Source organism: Nestor notabilis, unplaced genomic scaffold (assembly GCF_000696875.1).
Source record: "Nestor notabilis isolate BGI_N333 unplaced genomic scaffold, ASM69687v1 scaffold31669, whole genome shotgun sequence".
Classification (NCBI taxonomy): Eukaryota; Metazoa; Chordata; class Aves; order Psittaciformes; family Psittacidae; genus Nestor; species Nestor notabilis.
Window position 1 is genome coordinate 1 of NW_009943761.1, and position 22,734 is coordinate 22,734.

Below are 22,734 nucleotides of genomic sequence, written 5' to 3' on the forward strand. Positions count from 1 at the left end.
GCTCCGAGCTCCCCTGGCCGCGCTCGCCCTGCAGAGCGCGGGTGCCCGAGGGAGGCGGATCCAGGACCCGCTCTGCCAGCCCGTTGGGTTTTAACCCCTTCCTTGCCTCCAAAGGGACGAGCTCGTCTCGCTCATCATTTCTTTCCCGCTTGTCCCGGCTTTGGCATCCGCCTTACTTCAGCTCTCACCTGCAACGCTTGTGGCACACAGGGGAAGGGCTGTGGGCAAGGCGACGAGGGTGATGAGATTTCCTTCTCCAGGTTCACGTTAGAAGGCAAGGAAGAAAAGCAGGGTGAGGACAAAAAGTCCGCCCTGATGGAAGAATAGCTATTTCCAGTGCTTGGTCTTCAGGCTGCTGTCCCTTGGCTAGCGCTGAGCGTGCCTTCCCCAGTTGGGTTTCTAGGTCGTGGTTTCCCTCGGGGTGGACCCTTGAGACGAGTGCCTCTTCCCTTAGCCCCACATGGAAGGGCAGGATGCTGTAGTCCATCTTTGCACAAGAAGCACCTGAAGGTGGGGAAGGGGAGGCAAGGCTCGCCGTGATCCTTGGTGTTTGGTGGGTTGTGAGGGGTGCATAGGATCGTGTTCTGTAGTGGATATCCTAGCGCCATGGTTACTGTCTTCTTTCTGGCAGGTTTTGAAGTGCATTCTCGTGTTGGTAGTGTGACATCCCCAGCTTCTCCTGCTTTTGCTACTCTACTGCTCTTACCCCACTGCCAGCCACCATGGATAAGACCGAGTTGATCCAGAAAGCCAAGCTGGCTGAGCAGGCTGAGCGCTACGACGATATGGCCACCTGCATGAAGGCAGTAACTGAGCAAGGTGCCGAGCTGTCCAACGAGGAGCGCAACCTGCTCTCAGTGGCCTACAAGAACGTAGTGGGGGGTCGGCGCTCTGCCTGGAGGGTCATCTCTAGCATTGAGCAGAAGACAGACACCAGTGACAAGAAGATGCAGCTTATCAAGGACTATCGGGAGAAGGTGGAGTCTGAGCTCAGGTCCATCTGCACCACTGTGCTGGTGAGTGGGGACTTCCTTTTTTCTTCTATTTATGTTTAGGATAAAGAAATACAGAATTCATGTATTCTGCTGTACTAGGAAATAAGACTGGGAGCATGACTGGGAAATATCATGTGAAGTATTATGCTGGGGTAGGGGAATTCTGTGCAGTAACTTCTGCAGTCATTATGTGGGTTACAGTGAGGAGGAAGATCATCTGCTCTGCGCTCTGGCCCTAGATGTGTAGAGGTATCTGAGATACACACTCAATTTTGAGTGTGTATTTGGAGCACATTTTTGGCTGATCCATATGCAGTATTGCTGTAGGTAATTGCAGAGAATTTAGCCTCATGCCTGTTTGTGCTGTGGTTTATAAGCTGGTCTATTCGTAAGATAAGCTGAAAAGAAAATGAGAAAACCTCTTTATTTCTTCAGATCAGACCTAGTAACCTCTTAATAGCATTTAAACTGGGTGTGCATTTCGTTTACATCTTGTGAAGAAAAAGACTCTCAAGGGGTCTTTAAGACATGTTTTTAGGATTTTTTTTTAATAAAAATATGTTTTTATGAAGTAAGACGTTTATGTTGAACATAAGAAATAAAGACATGTAGAAATTGGCTTTGTTGGATTTAAGCTGACTTCTCAGGGGAATCTTTAAGATGCATTTGCAGTAATTATGGAATAATGTAAAGCTGAGGTGTGAAAACTGGCACGACACCCCAAGCATGCGTCAAAGCCCAGGAATACATTTCTGTATAAGCAGCAGAATTCCAGATGCTATTGATAACGAAACTGTAATGCACTGTAGTGGCAGCTGAAGAGACATGTGTCAGCAGTGTGGAGGCTGCTGGACCCTATTCTACGTGACTAGAGTTGTGGCTGCAGGAAGCTGCGTGTGTGTAATGCTATAGTAACTGTGTGGCAGATAATCTTCAGTGGTTTATTTGCTCTTCCTCATTACTTTATTTTTGTCTAGTCCTGCTAAGAACAGGAAGAAGCAAGTCTGTAAGGAATTAAACAATTTTGATGTAAATGTATCCTAGATTGGTTTAGGAGACCTGAATATAAAGCTGACTGGTTTGGAAGTAACTGAATTTTTTTTCTTGATGAAGTGTTCTGGATCTTCACATACAAGGGATTACTTCTTTGGATTGTGCTGAAAAAAAACTATATGTTTCCTTACATGCTGCTTGCATGGTTTTGGGGTTTTTTTCTAAATCGGTCAAAATGAGTTACCTTTGCTCATAAATAATTTGGAAATTTATTATCTTAATGAATCAGTTGGGTTAATTCCTTAACATGTTTCAGAGTCACATGTCTTCCTGTTTCTCCAGTTACAGGCATAGTTAAGTTGTAAAACTTTCACCTTTGTGAAAATGATGTGCCTTGTGTAGGGCACCAACTACTGATTCCTGTGACTGGTTTCACTAGAACCACTGTGCCCAGGTGCCAGCATTCGTGCTGCTGTCCTTCCTCTTGATCTCCTCTATTCACCGCCCTGCTTAAGAACTAACTTCTTAGGACCTCAACATAAAGCTCATTCTTCAGACTTCCTAATCTTGCTCTGTCCTTCTACCAAATCTAGTTCCTAAGAGAAGATAATGCATAAAATCTCATACTGGATGCTGCGCCATCTTGACAAGGAGCTGGTGCTTCCATAAGGAGATTGAATGCCTCTGAATGATAAAGGTAGTGAGCCATTTCATGCAGTGTCTATACTGAAATTATTCCAGGCGCATCAAATGGTGGACAGCAGGCAGTCTGGTAACCATGCTAACACAAGTCTCTGAGGTAGGAAAAGCAAGCTCTTCCTGTGCTAGCTGGGTTTTCCCCTGCATTCTAGTCTTTGTCTGTTCTCAGCAATGACCTGGTTGGCAACTCTTTCCTTCCCTTCTCGCCTGGAAGGCTACAGGAAGTAGTGAAGACTGAAACCTGCAGCTGTGCGTGCTTTTCCTGTTCTGCCCTGCTGGCAAAGATGTGCTTTCCTTTGGTAGGAGCAGATGTCAGCCTATCTACTGCAAGCCTTCTGACTTTTGTTCTTCCTTTGAGGGCCATGTGCAAGTTACGTTCTGTTCTGCTTCTTTCCCTTTCCTCCTCCATCTAGCGCTCCTATGATCCATGAGTCAGCATCCAAGAGGTTGGAACTCACAATATGCAGGCACTACAAAGGATGGGTTTCCTAAAGCTGAGCCACAAAGGAGTTTTGACTCCTCCTCCTTCGAATTATAATTTTTTTTTTTCTTTACTAATACTATAGTAACTGCTTGTAACATTTTTAGATCTCTTTAAGCTGAATCTCAGAGATGGGTCTTTAATTCTAGGAAGGCAGCTAAACTGAAGCAATTGCTGGAAGTAGTATGGTAAGGTTTTTTGTCATCTGGAGTATTTGGATTTAGCAAGGGTGGATGTGTGGGGTGGAGTGTGGCTGCTGTTAGTCATACTACTAACAGTTTTTTCAAAAGGCTTTTATTACTGGTATGGCACACCTTTTGAAATGAAGTATATCTGCTTCATTTAGAAATAATGCTGTCACTACAGAACACTGCTAATTTTTGGTGGAAAAGGCAGCAGCAATGCTGGATCTACAATTGTTTTCTTTTCTGTAAAGAATGCCTCAAGCCAATTAGGTAAAGCATTGGTTTAAGGCATTGGTTGATAAGGAACTTAAATTTAATAACCACTAGAATACAACCATCCAAAATTATGTTGAGCTATCTACATATAGATACACATAGATAAATAAAAATAAAACTTGCTAATTATTTAACTTAAAACCAGTATCAGTGGTCACAGTAAGATGTTCCATCTCATGCCAAGCAGTGAAGGCATTGCTGTAACTGCCTATCTTGCAAATAGGAGTAGATGTGATCTAAACCCTTTTTAACTGTTAATTTTATGACTGGTCTTTCAGGTGAGAGTGGCTCTTTAATGAAGAGGTGGTAGGACTTAGTCAAACAACTTGCACAAATGTTTTATGTGACAGGTACACTGGGAGGTTTTATGAAGTCTCTATTGATTGACCAATTCCTTGGTAATGTAGGAAATTAATGTTGAGTCATCCCTTATGAAGCCTAGTCAAAACTGTTCTTGAAACTTTTGTCCCTGAATAAAGAAACAGGTTGGCAACTTAACTTTATTTTTCAAGGTGAGCTTGAGCTATGTTGTTTTTTCATATACTCTCTGAGCACAAAGTTCATGTTTCTTTGTATTCTCCGAGTGACTTTAAGACAGGGATGCTGGATAATGTAGACAGGATGGGTGCAGCAGCAACTTTCACATAGTGAAATAACATGTGGAACTTTGAAGGTGGAATGTGCAGTGTAAGACAAATGCTTTATTGTACATGCATCCACTGTTTAGTGACATCACCTTTTCAAAAAAGGTAACTTTTGAATTGGGACTTCTCTGGAGGAGCAGATCAAACTGCTGACACTTCTGAGAGCCTCAGTCCCTTTGCACAGCAATAACTCATGTTGCATTCAAGCTCCATTCTTTCGAGACAACTAGTGAAAAGGAAGGAAGGACACCAGCCCTTGCCTGGAAGCAGTTCACCCTCCACCTGCAACTTGAGAGTTTGTCCATGTGCATTTGGTAGCACTCTGCGTATGTTCAGTTTCTAGGTTCTGATGTTGTTAAAATACTTCATAGATCAAGAGATATGAGATCTGGTGACTACTTGCCCACAGTTTAAAACTTGAGGAAGGTGGCAATGGCTAAAATCTTTAGGGCTTGGAAACAACTGTATCTTAAGGGTTACTTACTCCTCATTTCTTTAACTGAAATTTAAAACTTTATTATATTATGCTTTTAAGTTTTTTCAATAGGAAAGTTACATATATGAGGCTTTTCAGCACATCTATTTTTACTGTGTCCTCTGTAAATAGCTTTACATTGCTCTGTAAATAGCTACATTGTCAGGCCCATATCTACAAATGAGCAAGAGCATTGTGAACTTTTAAAAATGGATCAACAGTAACATTACCTGAGCAGTTGATTCTGTACCATGTGGCAGTGCCTGCAATGAAATAGTCTTGAGCTGTAAGATTTATCTTATTTTTTTTACTGTCTTAAGGTTGAGAGGATTCTCGTAAATGTTTGATCTGTGAAATTGCAATGTTGATTGTTGAAAGCATGTATGAGTGTGTTGATCTTGCTATCTCCTCCTTCCTTCCTTCCTTCCTTCCTTCCTTCCTTCCTTCCTTCCTTCCTTCCGTCCGCCTGTCTGTCCTTCCCCCCCCACCCCAGGGTTGCAGTGTTGTTACTACTTCTGCTTTGCGTAATTAAGAAACAATAAAACCTAATAAAGGTAAAAATCTATGTCCACTTCTGTTTTTTATCCATTTTGTAAATCTAGTTCTAAAGTTACGTGCTTAGAAATAAAACAAAAATCCCCATACTGGCAGGTAACGTTCAAATCAGATGTCTTCAACAGCACAAGTTCATAGCTTCATTGAAAATGAAGTTGGTATTTTCTTGCATCAGCAAATAGATTCCTCATGTCAGCCTAAGTATCTGATGTCAGATGATGAATAAGCTTTGATTATAGCACTGTTTCTTCCCTAGTGTTACCTTTGGACTACAGAAAAGTGAAATCTTGATGATAATGATTATTCATGCAGAAATTTGGCAGATTCAGTAAGTATCAGCTTGATGCTGCTACATACACAATCTGCTAGAGTTTCCTGTCTTGTGAATCCTTTTTCTCCGCTTTTCTATTTTCAGTGAATGGCCAGACCTTATACAGAAATACATAGTGCAGAGGTGAAAATAGCATCTGAGTAAGAGGGTATTACAGTATTTTGACACTGGGAACTATATAGGATGCAGTTTTATTCTGAAGGTAGGGCATACTAACCACTTAAGTTAATACTACTTTTTCACTTGAATTAGTTGTCCCAATAGTGGTTGGGACAGTGTTTCAGGAATTACTTTTTTTCCTTTTGTAAATGAAAGCAAATGCTACTGACTTGTCCTTTTTAAGTAACTGACTAGAAGGATTAGCTACTTCATGACTCAAAGTCAGACTTTAGGGTGGCAAATCCAGAATTGTGGAGTGAATGTGAAATGAATGTTTTAATTTGGAACAGCAGTTATCATTTTGATGAAGGGTAATATGTGCAGAGAGGGTTGATTCTCCTTTGTGTTCTTAGCACAACTTCTAGCAAACATCAACACATTTATGGTAAGAATTGTGGAACTTAATGCATGAATCTCTTGTAGTGTAATATGCTTAAACCTTAAATCCATGATCTGAATTTGGCTTAACTCATAATTGTACCTTCTTTTACGTGAGCTTTTGCCCTTCATTAGAATCTGCTGCTGGAATGCTGCAGTTCTGTGCAAGGAAAAATGAATCTGTTTCTAAGAAAGGACTGACACTTGCAGAACCAAAGTCTAGAATGCACTGAAGTTCTTGAAGAGGCTGAAAACTGTTAAAGCCCAGCTAAAAATAGTTCAAGGAATTCTGATGGTAGCTGAGGCCTCCATCCCATGCAGTCACTGCTTGCTGCCCTCTACCCCTGCAACTGGATACTGAATTTCTAGAACATACAAGCAAGCTATTGAAGGATACAAGATGAATGGCAGCTAGGTAGTCTTTATGAGGTTCTGAAAACTTGTGCCATTAAGTTACTTGTGTGTGCATTGTCACCTCCTTTTTCAGAAGCTGCTGGGGCGAGTTAAGATCACTGGTTTTGTTTGCATGGATATCTCCATCTTGAAGTGAAGGTGGGAATATCTGCTGAAATAGAAAAACCGGAAGATCAGTGGCTTGTCTGTTCTTGAAAGTTTAAGAAATGGCCACCAGATAATTGCTCTTACGCAGTCATAGCTCCTAACAGCTCTGAAAGGCCTGTCCCAAATGTTGTGTCCTGTGAGAAGCAGGATGTGGAGTAATTGAAAATAGGAAATAGTTATACTGATGCAGGTGACCAGCTGTTGAGAACAGGGCAGCCCAAGCCTCATCTATCTCCAGTGTCGAACTCATTTTTTAATGACAGCAAGCTATAGATTAACTAGCCTGGTTGTAGTCAAGGCTATTAAAGCTTTGTCTGTACTATACCTTTGCCAATATTAAAGTACTAGATTACCAGTATGGGCACAGAAGCTTGGTATTCTGTTTCCAGTAATGGGGGATACCTGATTTTTCAGAGGAAGGTGGTGAGGAAGATGGCAGGGGGAGAGAGGGTAAAAGTGCAAGGGTATTCTTTCTTAATAAGTTTAGTAGGTGAAGGTGTGTTCTTGATTAATCGGTGTTCTCATATTTGTGTAGATCTTGGCCTATTTTAGTTTTGTGCTTTTGGTTGTTGAGAAGGGTGGGCCTAGTGCCCCTAGATGTTACTTGCCATTTGTGTTTAAGTGCTTTTGTACTTGACCATAAACTTGAAGCTAATTTTATCACAGACTAACTAGGTAAGACTGTTCTTGCGGTTTTGGTACTTACTCCATGGAGCTCTACTAAGGTGGTTCCTTGGCCTGATGTTTACAGCTTCCTCCTCATCCTTTTTGCTTCCCAGGATGTCGGGACCAACATCAGAATGCACCAGCTGAGCATACAGCTGACTTGTAAGCTTGTAATTTGCTAATTCTCTCTGTACACCCCAGTAGCAGTAAAAGTGTACTAGCCATTTAAACATGGGAGATAGTAAAAATAATTTAGGTACTGAGTTTCACATTCTGTGGTTCTGTGCAGCCACCAAACCATCAGGTGTAAAGACCTATGGACTAGAAAGTCCTTAATTACCTGATTTTGCTTGTGCCTCTCTCTTAGTTTATTAAAGGAATCAGGGATTTGATTTACCAGTTCCTAAGGATAAGGGTTTATTCCTTGCTCTGTGAATCTTTATTATCCCCTTTAATTTATACGATCTATCCACTGAAGTAGTTGTACATAGGAGTCATGTTAAGCTCTGGAAACGGAAAACCTGGTAATTATTATCTCTGATAATAAGTTTTCTGAATACACTACATACACTCTTACCAGTTCGACAGCCTTGTATTTCCTGGGTAAAACTTCTTCAGGAAGTTCTGTCCTGAAGTTCAATATATTTTGCAAAATTCTTGTAAGCAGAAATCATTTTAAATGGAAGTAGGTAGCAAGGCCTTAGAAATAAAGTCAAGGTTCACTTGCTATGAGAAATAGTTATAATGAGGTTATGTGAAACGTTGGCTTCTAGTTTTTGCGACTTGAAGGTTACACTTCATTGTTGTAGGTTGCCTTATTTGGAAAATGGCAAATTACTGGCATGCTTCTAATACACTGAGTGAAATAGTACATTGCTGGGTTTCCTTCAAGGTGAAGTTGGACAATGCAATAGGGTCTTCCAGCTGCACTAAGCAATGATCTGTTTCATTATCATAGGATAGTTTGGCTTGGAAGGGACCATAAAGCTCATCCAGTTCCAACCCCCTGCCATGGGCAGGGGTACCTTCCACTATAGACCAGGTTGCTCAAAGTCCAGCCTGATCTTGAACACTGCCAGGGATGGGGCAGCCACAGCTTCTCTGGGCACCCTGTTCCAGTCTCTCACCACCAGCAAAGAACTTCTTCCTAATGTCTAATCTAAATCTACCCTCTGTCAATTTAAAGCCATTATCTTTCTGGATTTCAGTGATCACAAGCCTCTAGGGCTTTGAAACAGAGAGCAGAAGTGAAGCAAGAAACACTTTTAGGCCCTCCAGAGTGTATTTATTGTCATGAATTATGATGTTTTCTGGCTCTAAAAATAAGCATTTGCACAAGGGCAACATACCTTAAGCCCACATAACTCTTACACACTGTTGTTCATTTTGAGTATTGTTAGACTAGGTGTATCTTGGTCAGTCATTTAATTGTACCTTCAGGGCTTCTGGAGCCGCAGAGCATAGAAATATTTTTAAATGCAAATTTAGACTTTTTTGTTTGATTCTGTAATATTATGAAAGATCACAAATGGAAGATGCTGAAAGAAACTTTTAGGTAGTCAGGATTCTGAAGAGAAGAATTTGCTGTCAGTAATGCATGTTTACTGAGAGGAATGTAACACTTGAAGTATTTTGAGGAACTAGAAATACAGAAAATGCAATCACAGAAGAATGTTACAATCAATTTGAGATAAATCTGATAAAAAGAAAATTTTCCTGAAAGCTTTTGGCTGTGTTGTATGGCCAATACTCTAGAAAAAACCTGTAATTATTGAACAGGGGATGACATTGGTTTTTTTTTTTTTTTTTTTAAGACTAATTTCTACATTTGCAGGAAAACTTTTAGGTTCTTCCATAAAAACTGGAATAATTCTTTGACTTTCACTGGGTTGTTGGTTTTGTCTGATGAAAATCTGTAGAGAAAGGAGAACTTGCATTCCCACACACTTCTAATTCCTGGCTTACCTAGTTCTTTGAGGACCACAGAACTTTCTAACTTCTTGTTTTAGGAGAAGTGTAAGCAGTGAATGTAAATTCTAGGTGAAATTAATCTCAGCCCCAGGTGGAAATAGTGTAGGCAGACATGCTGCAGCTCAGGCTTCCAATGCATCTGCTAAGTTGGATTCCAGATATTTCATTCAGGGCCAGTCCTAAAGAGTGACTGCCAGTTTTTAAAACTATGTAGACAAAAACTGAGAACCAAATGGAAAAGATGGATTAGGTCATCCTCTCCATTTCCATGCCAGGTATGTTTGTCTCTGCTTTCAGCGGTGCTTTGTCAGGTCACCTTAAGGCCACGCCATTACTGGAAAGGCATATGTCTATTTTCCTCAATAGATAAACTGAACTGCAAAGGGTCTTAGGAGGTCTGTATGAAAACTATTTAAGGCTCTCCCAAAAGGATATGATGCATAAAGCTTGAATCCAGAACGATGAAGAACTTCTGCTGAATTATACTTTTGAAAGTAAAGTGATCTTTCTGTTGCAGCAGGGGACTCTCCCTTTCCTGTCAAGAAAACAACTGCTGAATGTTAAAACACACCTAGGTTGCAGTGAGTCATACTGTGGACTTTGGAATGACTGATTATACTTGAAGTAGTTGAGAAGTCTTTGTAATAGTTTACTAGACTATTAAAACAGGCAATCACGCATGAGTAGAAGCCTTATTGAAAGGTCTGAGACTGCACTGATCATCTGTGCTGTCAAACACTTTGCAACTTTTAATGTGTTTATATTTAATAGTTATATTAAGGGAATATATTGCTGTGAGCTGCCTCCCCAACTTCTTGGCTTTACTTCTTGACTGCAGTTAGGGTGGAAACCATTTCCCTGTATGCTACTTGTGGGTGGATTTTCTCATGGTGGAGCTGGACCTTCAGAAATACTTGACTGAAGAATTTTTCCAGGTATTTTGCATGCTGCATCCCTGGCTGAACGTATGTAGTGTCACACACTTTGCATAATGTTCCTGTTAAGTGCAAGCTGCTCATCTTCTAGTGAAGCTGAATCTGTGTTCAGGGTGATGAGTTAACTTGCTAAAAAAAAAAGGTGGTGTTGACATACACTCTGTGCATCTGCATTATTCTTAAGGATTCTTGTCGCAAAATAGGTTTATTTTGAAACAGTTTCTTCACTTGCATGTGACCATTTAGTTCTGTGGGGTTTGGCCACTAAGTGTATGCTGTTCTAGGCAAGTACAGTGTTAAGTAATCAGAGCTACTTGCTGTCACTCATGTGACATCCGTTCTGGTGCTAACTGCAGTACTCCTTAAAAGAACCACAAAAAGCACACACACACACAGAAAAAACCCAACAAAACACCAGAAGCAACTGAAAGCTCAGAATAGGGAACATACATTCAATGTTGTCTCAGGAAGGGAGGGAACACCTAGGAAACGGCAATAAAACTCAGGCTAGTCTCTGTAAGACCTGTGAAAACCTGTACCCTATGGAATAGTAGCACCTCCTCTGCTGGCAGGTCTGAGGAGAGCCTGGACAGCAGAGAGTTTCTGAGCAGCTGATTTGAAGTTCAAGCTGGTTTGGTGTTTTGGGGTTGGTTTGGTTTTTATTTTAGTTCGCCCGTATCATTGAACTTTTTCCATCCTTGGATGAGGAGAAATTTTTTTTCTATGCATATATACTATGTGCATTGATATTAGTTTGTTCTTGTAGCAGGGAACATCAATACTATTACATTTTCTTTTGTCTGGATGCTTTTTGTGCCATATGAGTTAAAGCCCAGCAGAGGATTTTGTCTTAAATTACTAAAACCTGCAAATACAAATTACTTCCCACAGGCTGTTGCAGAGTTTGCTTTCAGAGAATAGCATTTAAAATCATATGCCTGAAAGATGGCAGATGGTGTTGGAATAAGGTGTTTTAAACAACTTTAAGTAAGATATGGCCATTAGGCTCAAGAATGTTGGTGAAACAGGCCGACTTGGAAAATCAGACTTTATATAGACTTTATTCACAACACTATGGCAGCAGTTTTGAACATCAGCACATTCCTCCCTGCTAAAGATCAGGCAGCAGCTTAAAGAGTTTATATTTATGGGGGCAAACTTTTGGAGGGCATTTCTGCTTATGGTGATTGCTTTTACATTGAGTTTCTTTTCCTTCTGGTGGAGCAAAAGTAACACTGTACCACTGGTGAGAAATACATATGGCAATGTAGATCAGTCTTTTAATAGAATAACATTAAATAACTTGATGCTGGTGATATGACCCAAACATGTCATAGGTGTCGACATCTGACTGATGGTGGCATTGTAAATATTTTGAGTTACTTTAGTATAACGCATTGGGAACTTTTGACTGTACCTAAGCACATGGTATCTTTAGCTTGCTTTGAAAATTGACCTTAAACTACTTATGATCAGTAGATAATCTCTGAGCTGACCTGGTTTATGTTTCTCCTTGATATAGAGCAGGTAAGTGTGAAGAATATATCTATTAGCTAATGGATTTGGAATATATGCAGAGACTTGTACTCATGTATTTGCTTTTCTTATTGAAGTCCAATTCTAAATGGCACAAGTGCTGAAGGCAGCTCAAAGGTCAGTTTGGTATGCAAGATATTTTTGGTACTTCATCTTCGCTGTCAAGATTCTTTATAGCTGAACATGTGGGAAGAGAGAACAGCACAGATGAGACATTGGTGGTATTTCTCTGCCACTTGAACCTACACCATAGTTAAATTGTACAGAAAGTATTTAGTGTACACTGTGGTTGAATTTGATGTCTCAATCAGGCTTGCCTTTTAAAATAGGCTGAGATGGGGGAAGGTTGGTGGGACTTTCTGTTTTGATGTCAGCTTTTAAAAGAGGGGGTTGTCTTGAAAACAGGTAACAATGCTTATGAGGAGTGGGACTGGTCCATGAATTGCAGGGGATGTGTAAGAAGAGGCTGGCTGGATGCACGCACAGCAAATAATTATGAAGGAGCTGTGTCTTCAGGGAGCTTCTTTGATTTGGACACTTCAAGGAAGATATGGCTGGCATATTCCTTCAGGGCTTGCTTTTCATAAAGCTGAAATAATGGGGAAGGGATGAGAGCAGATGAATTAAACTTAGTATTTCTGGCTGAGGGTAATTGCAAGGCACTGATACTACAACCACATGTTCAACCCTTGTTCCTGCTTAAGCAGAGGGGAAAAGAGACTAAGAAAGGACAGTTACTCAGTTGAGAAGGAACAAAAGTAGAACCGGAGAAGGATCCAAAAAGGCAATTGAAATGTAACTTTCTCTTGGCATGTAAAGCAGTTAGTCTGCTAATGGAGAGAAAAATAAAAAATAGCCATTTCAGCTTTAAAGGGGGAAGAAGTGGATTGCTGCCAGCTCCTAGCCTGCTCCCCATGGCTCCTGCAGGCACCTGCACATCTCTTCCAGGGACTGGTAGCCCTTTGTTGCTGCCATCTCTTTAACAGATAAATAAATAAGCCTGCCTTTTTTAGGAGGGGAAGAAGAATACCATATATGAGAATATGACGCGGTAAGGATGGCAAGAGGGTCAGCATACTGTGAAGGTAGAAATAAATTGAGAAGAAAAAATGAGCAGTGGGGTGGGAAATCCTGTCAACTGCAGGACCTCATTACTCTTGAGAGTAATGTATCAGTGTGGGTGAAGTAGCAGATACCAACCACAAACTGCCACAGGGCAAACCTGTCCTAATGCAACTGCACCAGGGTATGAAGGGTCATTTGATTCCCAGTGTTTGATTACTGCTTATGATTCTGAGAGTCACCCACCAGCAGCTCAGACAACATGTGTGGCTTTTCATGGCAGTGTCTGAGGTATGTTTGACATTTTAGGGCAAGTAATTGCTGGTTGTACAGGTCTTAGTTTAGCTTGGTTTAGTGATAAGAACAGTCACAGTTCTTAATGATGGTGGCAGCTGTATTTTGACACAAATTTTTCTGACCACCCGGCACCCAAAAAAAAAGGGTTGGGCATGTTTGCTGTATGTGAACATGGATGGCAGTCTGCTGTATTGGCTACTTCACAGATCATACCTGTGGCAATGCCTGTCTCTCTTTAGGTAAAATATACCACAATAAATCCTAAGTTAGCTGAGCTCTGCTTCATTGTTCAGGCTGCCTGTGTCCATTTTACCTACTGTCAGCTGGTGTTTAAAGTGAGGATTCCTGGCTGATTGATGTCTGATGGAAAGGTAGAAAAGCCCAAGTGGGAAAAGACCGAGAACAGATGTAGGAAATCTTGAGTTTCCCTGACTATTAATGACTCACAACAGTTTAAAGTAAATCATTCAGCTTATTGTGCTGTCTGCTCTCACTGCCCCACCAACATTTTGTCCATTAGAGGGAGGGTAAAGTGCCTTCCAGGAATTTATGATGATATCCCAACATGAATGGCTTACTAAGTATACCAAATACATTATTGGTTTGAAAGATAACATCCAGATGGATAAATGGTTTTACTCAAAGTCTGTTTGTATTCTCTTCTATGTGATTCATAAATAAAATATTTTTAATAGCCTTACATGGAACCAAACCCAGATAGGTGAAGCCCAAACTGAATGTGTTTCACCCAAGCTGATAGAAGCACGGATCTCTCCCTTACCATGTGCTGTGGTTAGGATTAGGAGGCTCTCAAGATACTAGGAGTGGGAGCTGCTGACAGAACAGCTCAGCTCCTCCAGCTGAGGAGTGCCTAGGAAACAAAGCAGTGTTTGCAACCCACTCTATGCTGTCTGTAAAGCTACAGTTCACTCCCAGCATCCATTTGTTTCCCTAAGTTTCTCAGAAATCTACACAGAATCACTGGGTTTCAAACCTGCAGAGTGCAGGCAGCACTTTGAAGATGCACTTACACAGGATGCAGCACCATGTGCCTGCAGTAGGGCTGGGGCCTTGGCAAAATCATTTGTGCTTCTGCAGGAAGTGGGTGGCCTACCCCATCTGGTGAAAAAAAAAAAAGAAAAAAGTGGGCCTCATGCTCTAGGGAATGTAGGTTTGAGGCTCAGCTTCAATTGGACACGCTAAAGCTCTCCTGTAAACATTCAGTATACACTAGATTGCAGGGTGTTAGTATGTTCAAATCATAACCACATCAGTTACACATGGTACTCTACTGCTAAAGCTACCTCCAAAGACAGAACTTTGTAATAAGATCAGTAATATTGTTTGCATGTTAAGTTTACAGTAAATCTTTAGGTTTTGGAAGGTGTAAAAGAAAAATGCCTGTTTGTTCCCTTGTTGATGTAGTTTTAGCATCTTTAAAAGTTCTATTTTGGCATATATGTTTAAAAGAAAAAACAGAGATACAGTTTTGTCAAATACCTGGTTTAAAATCCCATACAACATATCTTTCTTGGTTGTCTGGTCAGTACTCATTATCCTGTGGCATAGTTTTTCACATTGAATGTAAGCACATGCATAAATCACATCTCTGCTGTTTAATGTAGTCCCAGCCTTATGGTGGCCTTTAGCGGCTGATAGTTACTCTGTGATCGTGACTGATTTAAAGAACCTTTTCTAATGTATATAAAGAACCTTTTCTAATGTAATGTGTACTACGTGTTGACTTTCATCAGTCAGGGCAGTTTCCTGTAAAATCAAGTCTCTCTGTTAAACTTGAGGTTCCTGCATTGTCATCTCTGAGACTTTGAAACTGGTTTGTGTAGTTTTGTGCTTTTATGGCTGGTGTTGACATCTGTCATAGGAGAAAAGCATCCGGAAAACATTGATCCAAACTGTGAAGTTTTTCTCATTGCAGAAAGCTGTACTCAGCTTTCTGATACTCATTCTAATATGGGAATGACTCATACGAAATAACAGTATTAATATGGGGTTGTATTACCCATCTGCCTACTATGTCTTAACTCTTGTTTTGAAACATACCTATAGTTTCACTGTGTTTTCCATAACACAGGGAGGTGTGCCATTTCATACACTTGCTCAAGCCCTTGCCTGCATCTCTGTGTTAAACTGTTATACAAATTCCCTGCTTAGCCCTGGGCCAGTGTCTAGTCTTTGGCAGTGGTTTTGTAGCCTTCAGAAAGTCCTAAAAATGTCTGTTTCTGATTTGGCAAGTGGACAGGTATGTCAGGCTCTGTATCATCTTCCCCTCCTGCTGCTTTCTCTAGGGTGGTAATAAGAGCACTTGTAACTCTACTGTTTTAATGCCTTGGTAGGGAGATCTCTGAAGGGAGATTGTCTGTGGAGCTGTGCAGTATTACATCCATGGTAAGCACCCTGTCTGTGTGGAGGTAAAAGTCCTTTTTACACCTAATTGGAAGTACCCTACTAAAAGCGTTGGTTTAAAATAATTGCCAGCCCCTCCAGTGGGCTTGGAATGAGTAAACACTTTGAGCTGGATTGCTCTGCTACTGTTGATTATTAAAGGAAGCAATAATGGTGCGGTGGTATGCATACGGAGTAGGCTGGTGTCTAAAATTAGCTCATTTTAATTATAGTGCTACAGTTGCTAATTAAAATGCTGAGGGGTTTTGCCCTGGAAGCTTACAGTTCCTTAAATGTTTTTTGTTGTAGCCGCTTCATGAATTTGGATATATGTTGCTGTAACAAAAATCTTACTTAACTAGCCACAGTCTGCAAGCTTTGTGGAAACTTTCTGCTGCTTTTATGACCTGTTTATTTTCCACGTAGCTGAATGCAGATCTTTATCACTTAAATTCTCAGTGTAAAATTGCTCTGAATATTGCAGGTTTTCCTTGAATCTATTTTGGACCTTTTTGTCATCTTTTGTCAACTCCAGAGAACATAGGTCAGTTGTGGTAATGAGTTGGGTAAAATCAGTGTGGCTGAGGGACAAGGAGGTCAGTCAGAAGCTGCGCTCCTCCTTGTCAGTTCTCTGAAGTACCCCCTTTGCTGAGGGAAAATCCGGTGCCTCTTCTGTCCTTCACCTTCACCCCTATCTTGGAAGGGCTAGGAGGCTTTGCAGAGAGACTTACTGCCTGTTGATGGAGGCTTGTAAATCTTCCCTGTCTTGCTGGTTATTGGGTAGGCGAGCTGTGAGCAAGGGTTCAGGGTGTGCTGGGGGAGCACTGTATAACTCTGCCCATTCCTGGGAGCAGCAGGGCGGGCAGGAGGGATGCCTCCCTGCTATGCTGGAGCCAGCGTTGCTTTACAGCCTTACAAAGAGCTAGTATGGTTTGCTGAGGCTTTCTTCTGTCTAGACAGGTTCAAATCCTTGTCTGTCTCTGGTAGGTGGGCTGGAGATTCCTTATCACAAGTCTAATGAACACAGTCTATATGAAAAATAGTTGAGTTGTTTTTCTTACTTTTTTCCTGTGAAGAGGGAATAAGTTCTTATTTATAAATAGCTTTGAAAGTTTCTGCATAATGTTCCATTTTTCCAGTAAGAGCTTACTCATTTGTAACAATGTTTGTGAAAAAAGAAGTGTGTATCTTGAAACTAAACTTGATCCTGAAACTACACATCAGTGAGCATTTTCTTGTTACTTTTTCTGCAGTCTGATCAGGTCATTGGTCATCTTAATGTAGTCTCCAGCTTTGTGCCTTCACACAGTTTGTTTAAATAAGTGTGCATCTATCTAAAATACCCTTTAAACTCATTTTTCCTTTGTAACAAACATTTGAGTTCATCCAGACTTTCTGGAGAGAAACAAAATAGATTGAACTTGGTTGTGAGGGTGTATGCAGTATGTCAATGTCATTTTGTTGTTGTTCTTTCAGGAGCTGCTGGACAAATATTTAATAGCTAATGCAACTAATCCAGAGAGCAAGGTATTCTACCTGAAGATGAAGGGAGACTACTTCCGATACCTTGCTGAAGTTGCCTGTGGTGATGACAGAAAACGTAAGTACCCTGTGGTCTTCGGGTCTTTAAAAGCTAATCAGTGTCAGTTTTGGGCTATGGGTGAGTGAACGGCAGATGACGTCCATGTGCCAGTATCTTTATATGTGAATTCACTTCAGTTAGCTGAGTGGGAACAACTGTGTTTCAGTTGGAAATCTTCAGTGTTCATACTGACAGAGAGTGAAGTTCTGAACAGACATTAAGCGTAGTATGTCAGGGAATTCTAGCTGGTGTTCCTGTCTTCTACCCTGAATTTCTGGATAGCTGTTCCATAATGCTTGTTCAGAGCTTCTGGAAAACAATGTAGGTGGAGATCTGCTAAAATTTTTAATGTCGTTTGTATTTTTTTACTAAGATAAAGTTGGTGAGGAAGAGTAAACAGATATCTGCAACATTTTTAACTCCGTGAAGGAGTCCTGTTGATCTGTTATTTTAACCATTTCAGTGTGAGGCAGACTTCATTGTAGTCACCTTAGTCTATAAAGAAGCAACAAAATTACTAGGTCAGTACACTACCCAAAGAAGTGCTAGCTGCGCTCTGAAATGGTTGATGTTCACAGGATTAACACTGTCCCTGTAATTTTAGTTTGCTCTTTTGGATCCAGCAGAAAAGGCCTGAAAAACTTCACAGCTGGTACTGTCACTTCATACTGGGCATCCTGAGAATGTAGAACATTCCTAGAAGTTAGAACATGTGCATAGGTGGTTCTCAGTACCTCAAGAAGCAATTCTGGAAAGGATTTTAGCTCTGTTCAGAGAATGTATTAGAACTGTCTTGCAAGGTGCCCAGATACTGTTGTGATGTTGAAGAACTCTTGGTATGGCATAAACTAGTGATATGTTTCTACATAACTAAACTAAAATTAGCCCTGGAGTGATGCAGTGACACAAAGGAGATGGTCTGTTGGAGCAGGCAGATGCTGAAGTGACTGTCCCTTTGGGCTGGGCATGGTCGGCATCTGACAGTGCTGGCTGGTTTAGACCAATTGAATTGCAAAGTGGGAGGACAGAGCGGTTGTCACTTCAATAAAGGCTTTGTTAGACTCCTTGTATTGTAGGAGCATTTAGGTTGAGAGATGAAAATATACAAAATGGAATAAAAATCTTGGCATTAACAAGTTGCATTCAGAAATTCTTAACCCTTTGCCTGATTTAAATGACCACAGCAGGTCCAACTGAAGCAGAGACAACTTGTCTTTTAGCTTTTACAAAGATAATCTGATTTATACTTTGTCTCTAGCAGCAGTTACAAATCTATGGGCTTCTCTGAGCAGAGAAATCCCAGCTTATCTTGGCTAAAAAGACTGTTTAAAGTGATATGCATGCTGACAGGGGTGCTTACTGTGGAAGAGGCACTGATCGATAACCTTATTACCAGATCTTGGTGTTTTGCTGGGAAGTTAAAGCTTATGTGTATCACTGTGCATACATTTTGTGCTTGACTTCTTGCAAGCTTCTAGGAGTTCCACTTGAAGCTTTTCTGATGTTCTGCTTCCAAGTATCTGTTTATTTTCTCAGCTTCAAATATATTTAATGGACTTATAAGCTAATTTATTTCCTGTGTGTGTTAGTTCCTTTGCCTTTTTTCCACCTGTTCTCAACAAATTAATAGTCCATTAGCACTCATTGCAGTGTGAATCTGAAAAACCCAAGTCTGTGTTTTGAGTCCTTTGAATATTTAACAGATTTTACTTACCAAACTATTTTTTTTACAGCACTTTCTAGAGCAGTTATGGTATTATCCCCCTCAGAGAGCTGTACTCTGAGTTCTGACAATGGCCTTCCTTTTCCCGCAGTCTCCTTCCATTCTGCAGGCATTGTTAGGGACCTTTGGTTGTCTATTGGACAAGAACTGAAAGAGTAGCATCTTAAAGTACTCACTCTGGCCTGGTAACTTCTTTTCTCTGCAGCATTTCTCCCAGTTATTTTGGGCACAACCTTGTTATTTTTTTATCTTAACCTGTCTACACTCAGTTTTTGGAGGCAGACTTTCAGATTTTCAGGTATATGCCAATACATGCCTTCCAAACTTCCACAAGAAGAAGCAGGGCCCTACAGACAGTAGCCACCTTTAATGCGCGCAACCAACTCACACAAGCATGTCCATCCTGTGCAAGGAATGAAGCAGGTGTGCTGTAGGAAAAGTGATGCACTTTTGGGTTGGGCTTTTATTTTTGGTACCTAAAATATCAAAAGCCATTGAGGTGATACAGTCATCTTGGATGTCTGTATTGACTAACTTCTGTGTGTTTACCTGTCTCTTGAATACCTTTGCTCTGTAGTAGTTTAATTTGCTCCCTGTGTTCTGTCAGTGTGGCAGCTGTACTTAAAATGGGTTTACAATCATTACCTTGATTAAAGTAAGTGAGTGCAGTGTTTCAGTAGGAGCAGGCTTATGGAGGACTGTTCAGTCTCCTAGTAATGGAGTACTTTAAATAAAAAACACCAACCAATCCCCCCCAAAATAAACAAACAAATGAAGCCCTTGATGTTTCTTTCTCATTCTTTTAACAGAAACAATAGAAAACTCACAGGGAGCTTATCAGGAGGCATTCGATATCAGCAAGAAGGAGATGCAGCCAACACATCCGATTCGCTTGGGTCTAGCTCTTAACTTCTCTGTATTTTATTACGAGATTCTCAACAATCCTGAGCTTGCCTGCACACTGGCAAAGACAGTAAGTGACTTTTTTTCTTCTGTATGCCTGCAGGGACAGTAGAAGAGAGTTTATTCTGAAAATAATATGAATTATTATTTCCTAGAGTTTATGCAGGAAATGATCCTATTTAATGTATCTAGTTTCCAAGCTCACGTTGTTAGTGGGATTAAAGGGGTACAAGCAGGTATTTACAATGTCACTTAAATTTTCAGCAACACAGCAAGCTTTTATTATGCCTTTATTATGCTTCTGTTTCAAACACATCAATGCAGATCGTTAACTTCTAATGTTCCTTTTTATACTGATAGGTTTAGCTTCTGTTTGCTTAATGATCAGTTAATAAAAAAGACTAAAGATGGTTTAATTATTCTAGGCGTTTGATGAGGCTATTGCAGAACTTGATACACTGAACGAAGACTCATACAAAGACAGTACTCTCATCATGCAGTTGCTTAGAGACAACCTAACAGTAAGTTGCCTTTTTATGTGCTGTCTGGTTCTGTAACTATGTATTTGCTTAGTTAGACTGAATTTGTGATGAAACAAAGTCCTTATTCCACTATAGGGCAAAACATAACACGTGAGTTGGACTCTTGACCTTACTATTCCTTTTCGTAACTCAGTTTGAATGTAGTGTAAGATGATGTCGGCAACTTCATGCTGTGTGATCTAGAATAACAGCTCGGGAAGCACACGTTCTTCATTCTTTGCTGGCCCTTTCAGTGAAGCGGGAGAAGGTATATTCGACACATGACAAGGAGTCAAAATACAGTATTCTGTGGTCTGTCAGGGATTCTTGCTCAGACTTTCCTGTTGTACATCCAGTGCAGCTTGCTTTATTTGTTTTCCCAATTTTCATTTAAAAGGAAGATAGGGAATTTCAGTGTGTTAAGAATAAAATGAGGTGATGTTTAAGTATGTGCTATGATGACTAAGCATTTAAGGAAAGTGCCTAATGGAACCACTAAGTTCTGTTAAAATATGTAACTGAGGCAATTTTTTAGGAGATATCCTTGGGATATCCACTTCATTTAAAATTACAGCAACATCTATTATTTTGCAATACTCCTTTGGCAGGAATGTCTTTTATTATTAACACTATAAAATGCTTAGCTTCAGTAACGAAAACGGTAGTCTTCACTTTCAGGATTCAGACCGCTGCTTTTGAAATTGGTATTACTCATGAAGTGAGTGTTCAGACTTGTTGAGTGGTCTGGGATCAATGACCTAGCTTGCTATTAAACACAAAAGTCTGGACCTGTTCAGAACACTCTCTGCTCTGCCTCCAGTACCTGCAGTGCATAGTTAGGTGTGCCCTGGGCACAGGAACTATTTCCAATTGCCTCTCTTTGAGCACACTCTGGAAGCCAGGCTTGTACAGCTCCAGTGCACTGGTACTTTGTAGTCTGTGCTTCTAAGTCCAATACGTTACTGTTTCTTACAGTCAGTAGTCGTCCCTTTTTGTAGTTAAAGCTGTGCTTTGGAAAGCTGACGCTGTTTTTCTCTTCCTTTTAGTTATGGACATCAGACAGTGCAGGAGAAGAATGTGATGCTGCAGAAGGTGCAGAAAACTAAACTGCACGTGGGGCGTCATTCTCCCTTTCCTTCTCAAGAAACCTTTTTACACGTCTCCATTCCTTATAGCTCCACTTGGATTTCCTATAGCAAAGAAAACCCATCCATGTGTATGGAAATCAATTTATAGTCTTTTCACACTGCAGCTTTGGGAAAACTCCATTCCTTGATTTGTGTTTGTCCTGGCCTTCCTGGTGTGCGGTTACTGCTGTAGAAAAGTATTAATAGCTTCATTTCATGTAAACATAAGTAACATCCAAACACTTATGTAGCGGACTAAAGTGTACCTGGTATTTAAAAACAAATCTGAACCAGTTCCTGCCAGTTGACTGTGTTTTGTATTACAGTAAGATATGAAAATGTAGTTAATTGCAACTAAAGAGTGTTCCACATAGCTTTTAATTCTCCACATTCCCTTCTTATTCTGCAGGGTTTCCTTTCCATAATTGACTTTCACATGCGACTGTGTATTCTTTTCAGTAGGAATATGGAGGTATTGGGCCAGATCAAGCTGAGCATTTCTAGTTTGGAACAGGACAAATTGAGTTGCTTCCCGTATCATGTAATACAGAAGCGTGTGTGTTCGAAAACAGGGGCTTCTTTTAATCTTCAGTTGCTGCTGTTTAAGTTGATATCCCTTCCCAATAAAAGTTCACTTACACTCCTGCCTTTGTAGTTCTGGTATTCACTTTAGTATGATGTATTAGAAGCAGCATGTTACTGCCGGAGTACAGGCAGTGCTTTTTGGCAGACTAAAGTGCATGTCATTTCTTAATACACTGGAATGGGAAAACCAATTGAAGTTCACATGTCCAAGTCTAAAATTTAGTACTTTTCCATGCAGGTTTGTGCACATGTGAGAAGGTGTCAAGTTTGTCCAGTGATTGTTACTTAGAGAGTTTGGACCACTATTGTGTGTTGCTAATCATTGATTGTAGTCCCAAAAAAGCCTTGTGAAAATGTTATGCCCTCTGTAACAGCAAAGTAACATTAAATAAAATTACATTTTATAAACCACTTACTGTTGACTTGTAACAATTCCATGTAATCACCTAAGGGCTAAACTGAAATGTAGGTATCTTCTGCTAGAAGTGTCCTACTCAAATTTAGTGCATACTTTTAAAAAGTCTGCTCTTAAATGAACTCATTTTCTGAAAATATCCTGGATCATAGTTAACCTGACATGTGGACTTCCTAGTAGCTAAATCTACTGGAGTTAATGGCTTCACCTTATTAATGACCTAAGAAAACACAGCCAATTCCTTGATGTGCTTCCATGGCTTGCAAATCTTCTCAT

General features: G+C 40.4%; 1 protein-coding gene across 1 annotated transcript; it reads left to right on the forward strand.

Annotated features, from left to right (window-relative positions):
* The first annotated feature begins 628 nt into the window (after positions 1-628).
* Positions 629-22,454, forward strand: YWHAQ (tyrosine 3-monooxygenase/tryptophan 5-monooxygenase activation protein, theta). Its single transcript, XM_010022084.1, has 5 exons — positions 629-1,016; positions 17,079-17,202; positions 19,717-19,880; positions 20,236-20,331; positions 21,378-22,454. Exons 1-5 carry the CDS (start codon positions 723-725, stop codon positions 21,435-21,437), a joined length of 738 nt encoding a protein of 245 aa, XP_010020386.1. The 5' UTR covers positions 629-722; the 3' UTR covers positions 21,438-22,454.
* The last annotated feature ends 280 nt before the right edge of the window (positions 22,455-22,734 follow it).

Coding starts and splice junctions, on each gene's coding strand:
- YWHAQ (XM_010022084.1), top strand. CDS start 723: ATGGATAAGACCGAGTTGATCCAGAAAGCCAAGCTGGCTGAGCAGGCT. Junction 17,203..19,716: donor CTGTGGTGATGACAGAAAAC/GTAAGTACCCTG, acceptor TTCTTTTAACAG/AAACAATAGAAAACTCACAG. Junction 19,881..20,235: donor CCTGCACACTGGCAAAGACA/GTAAGTGACTTT, acceptor TAATTATTCTAG/GCGTTTGATGAGGCTATTGC.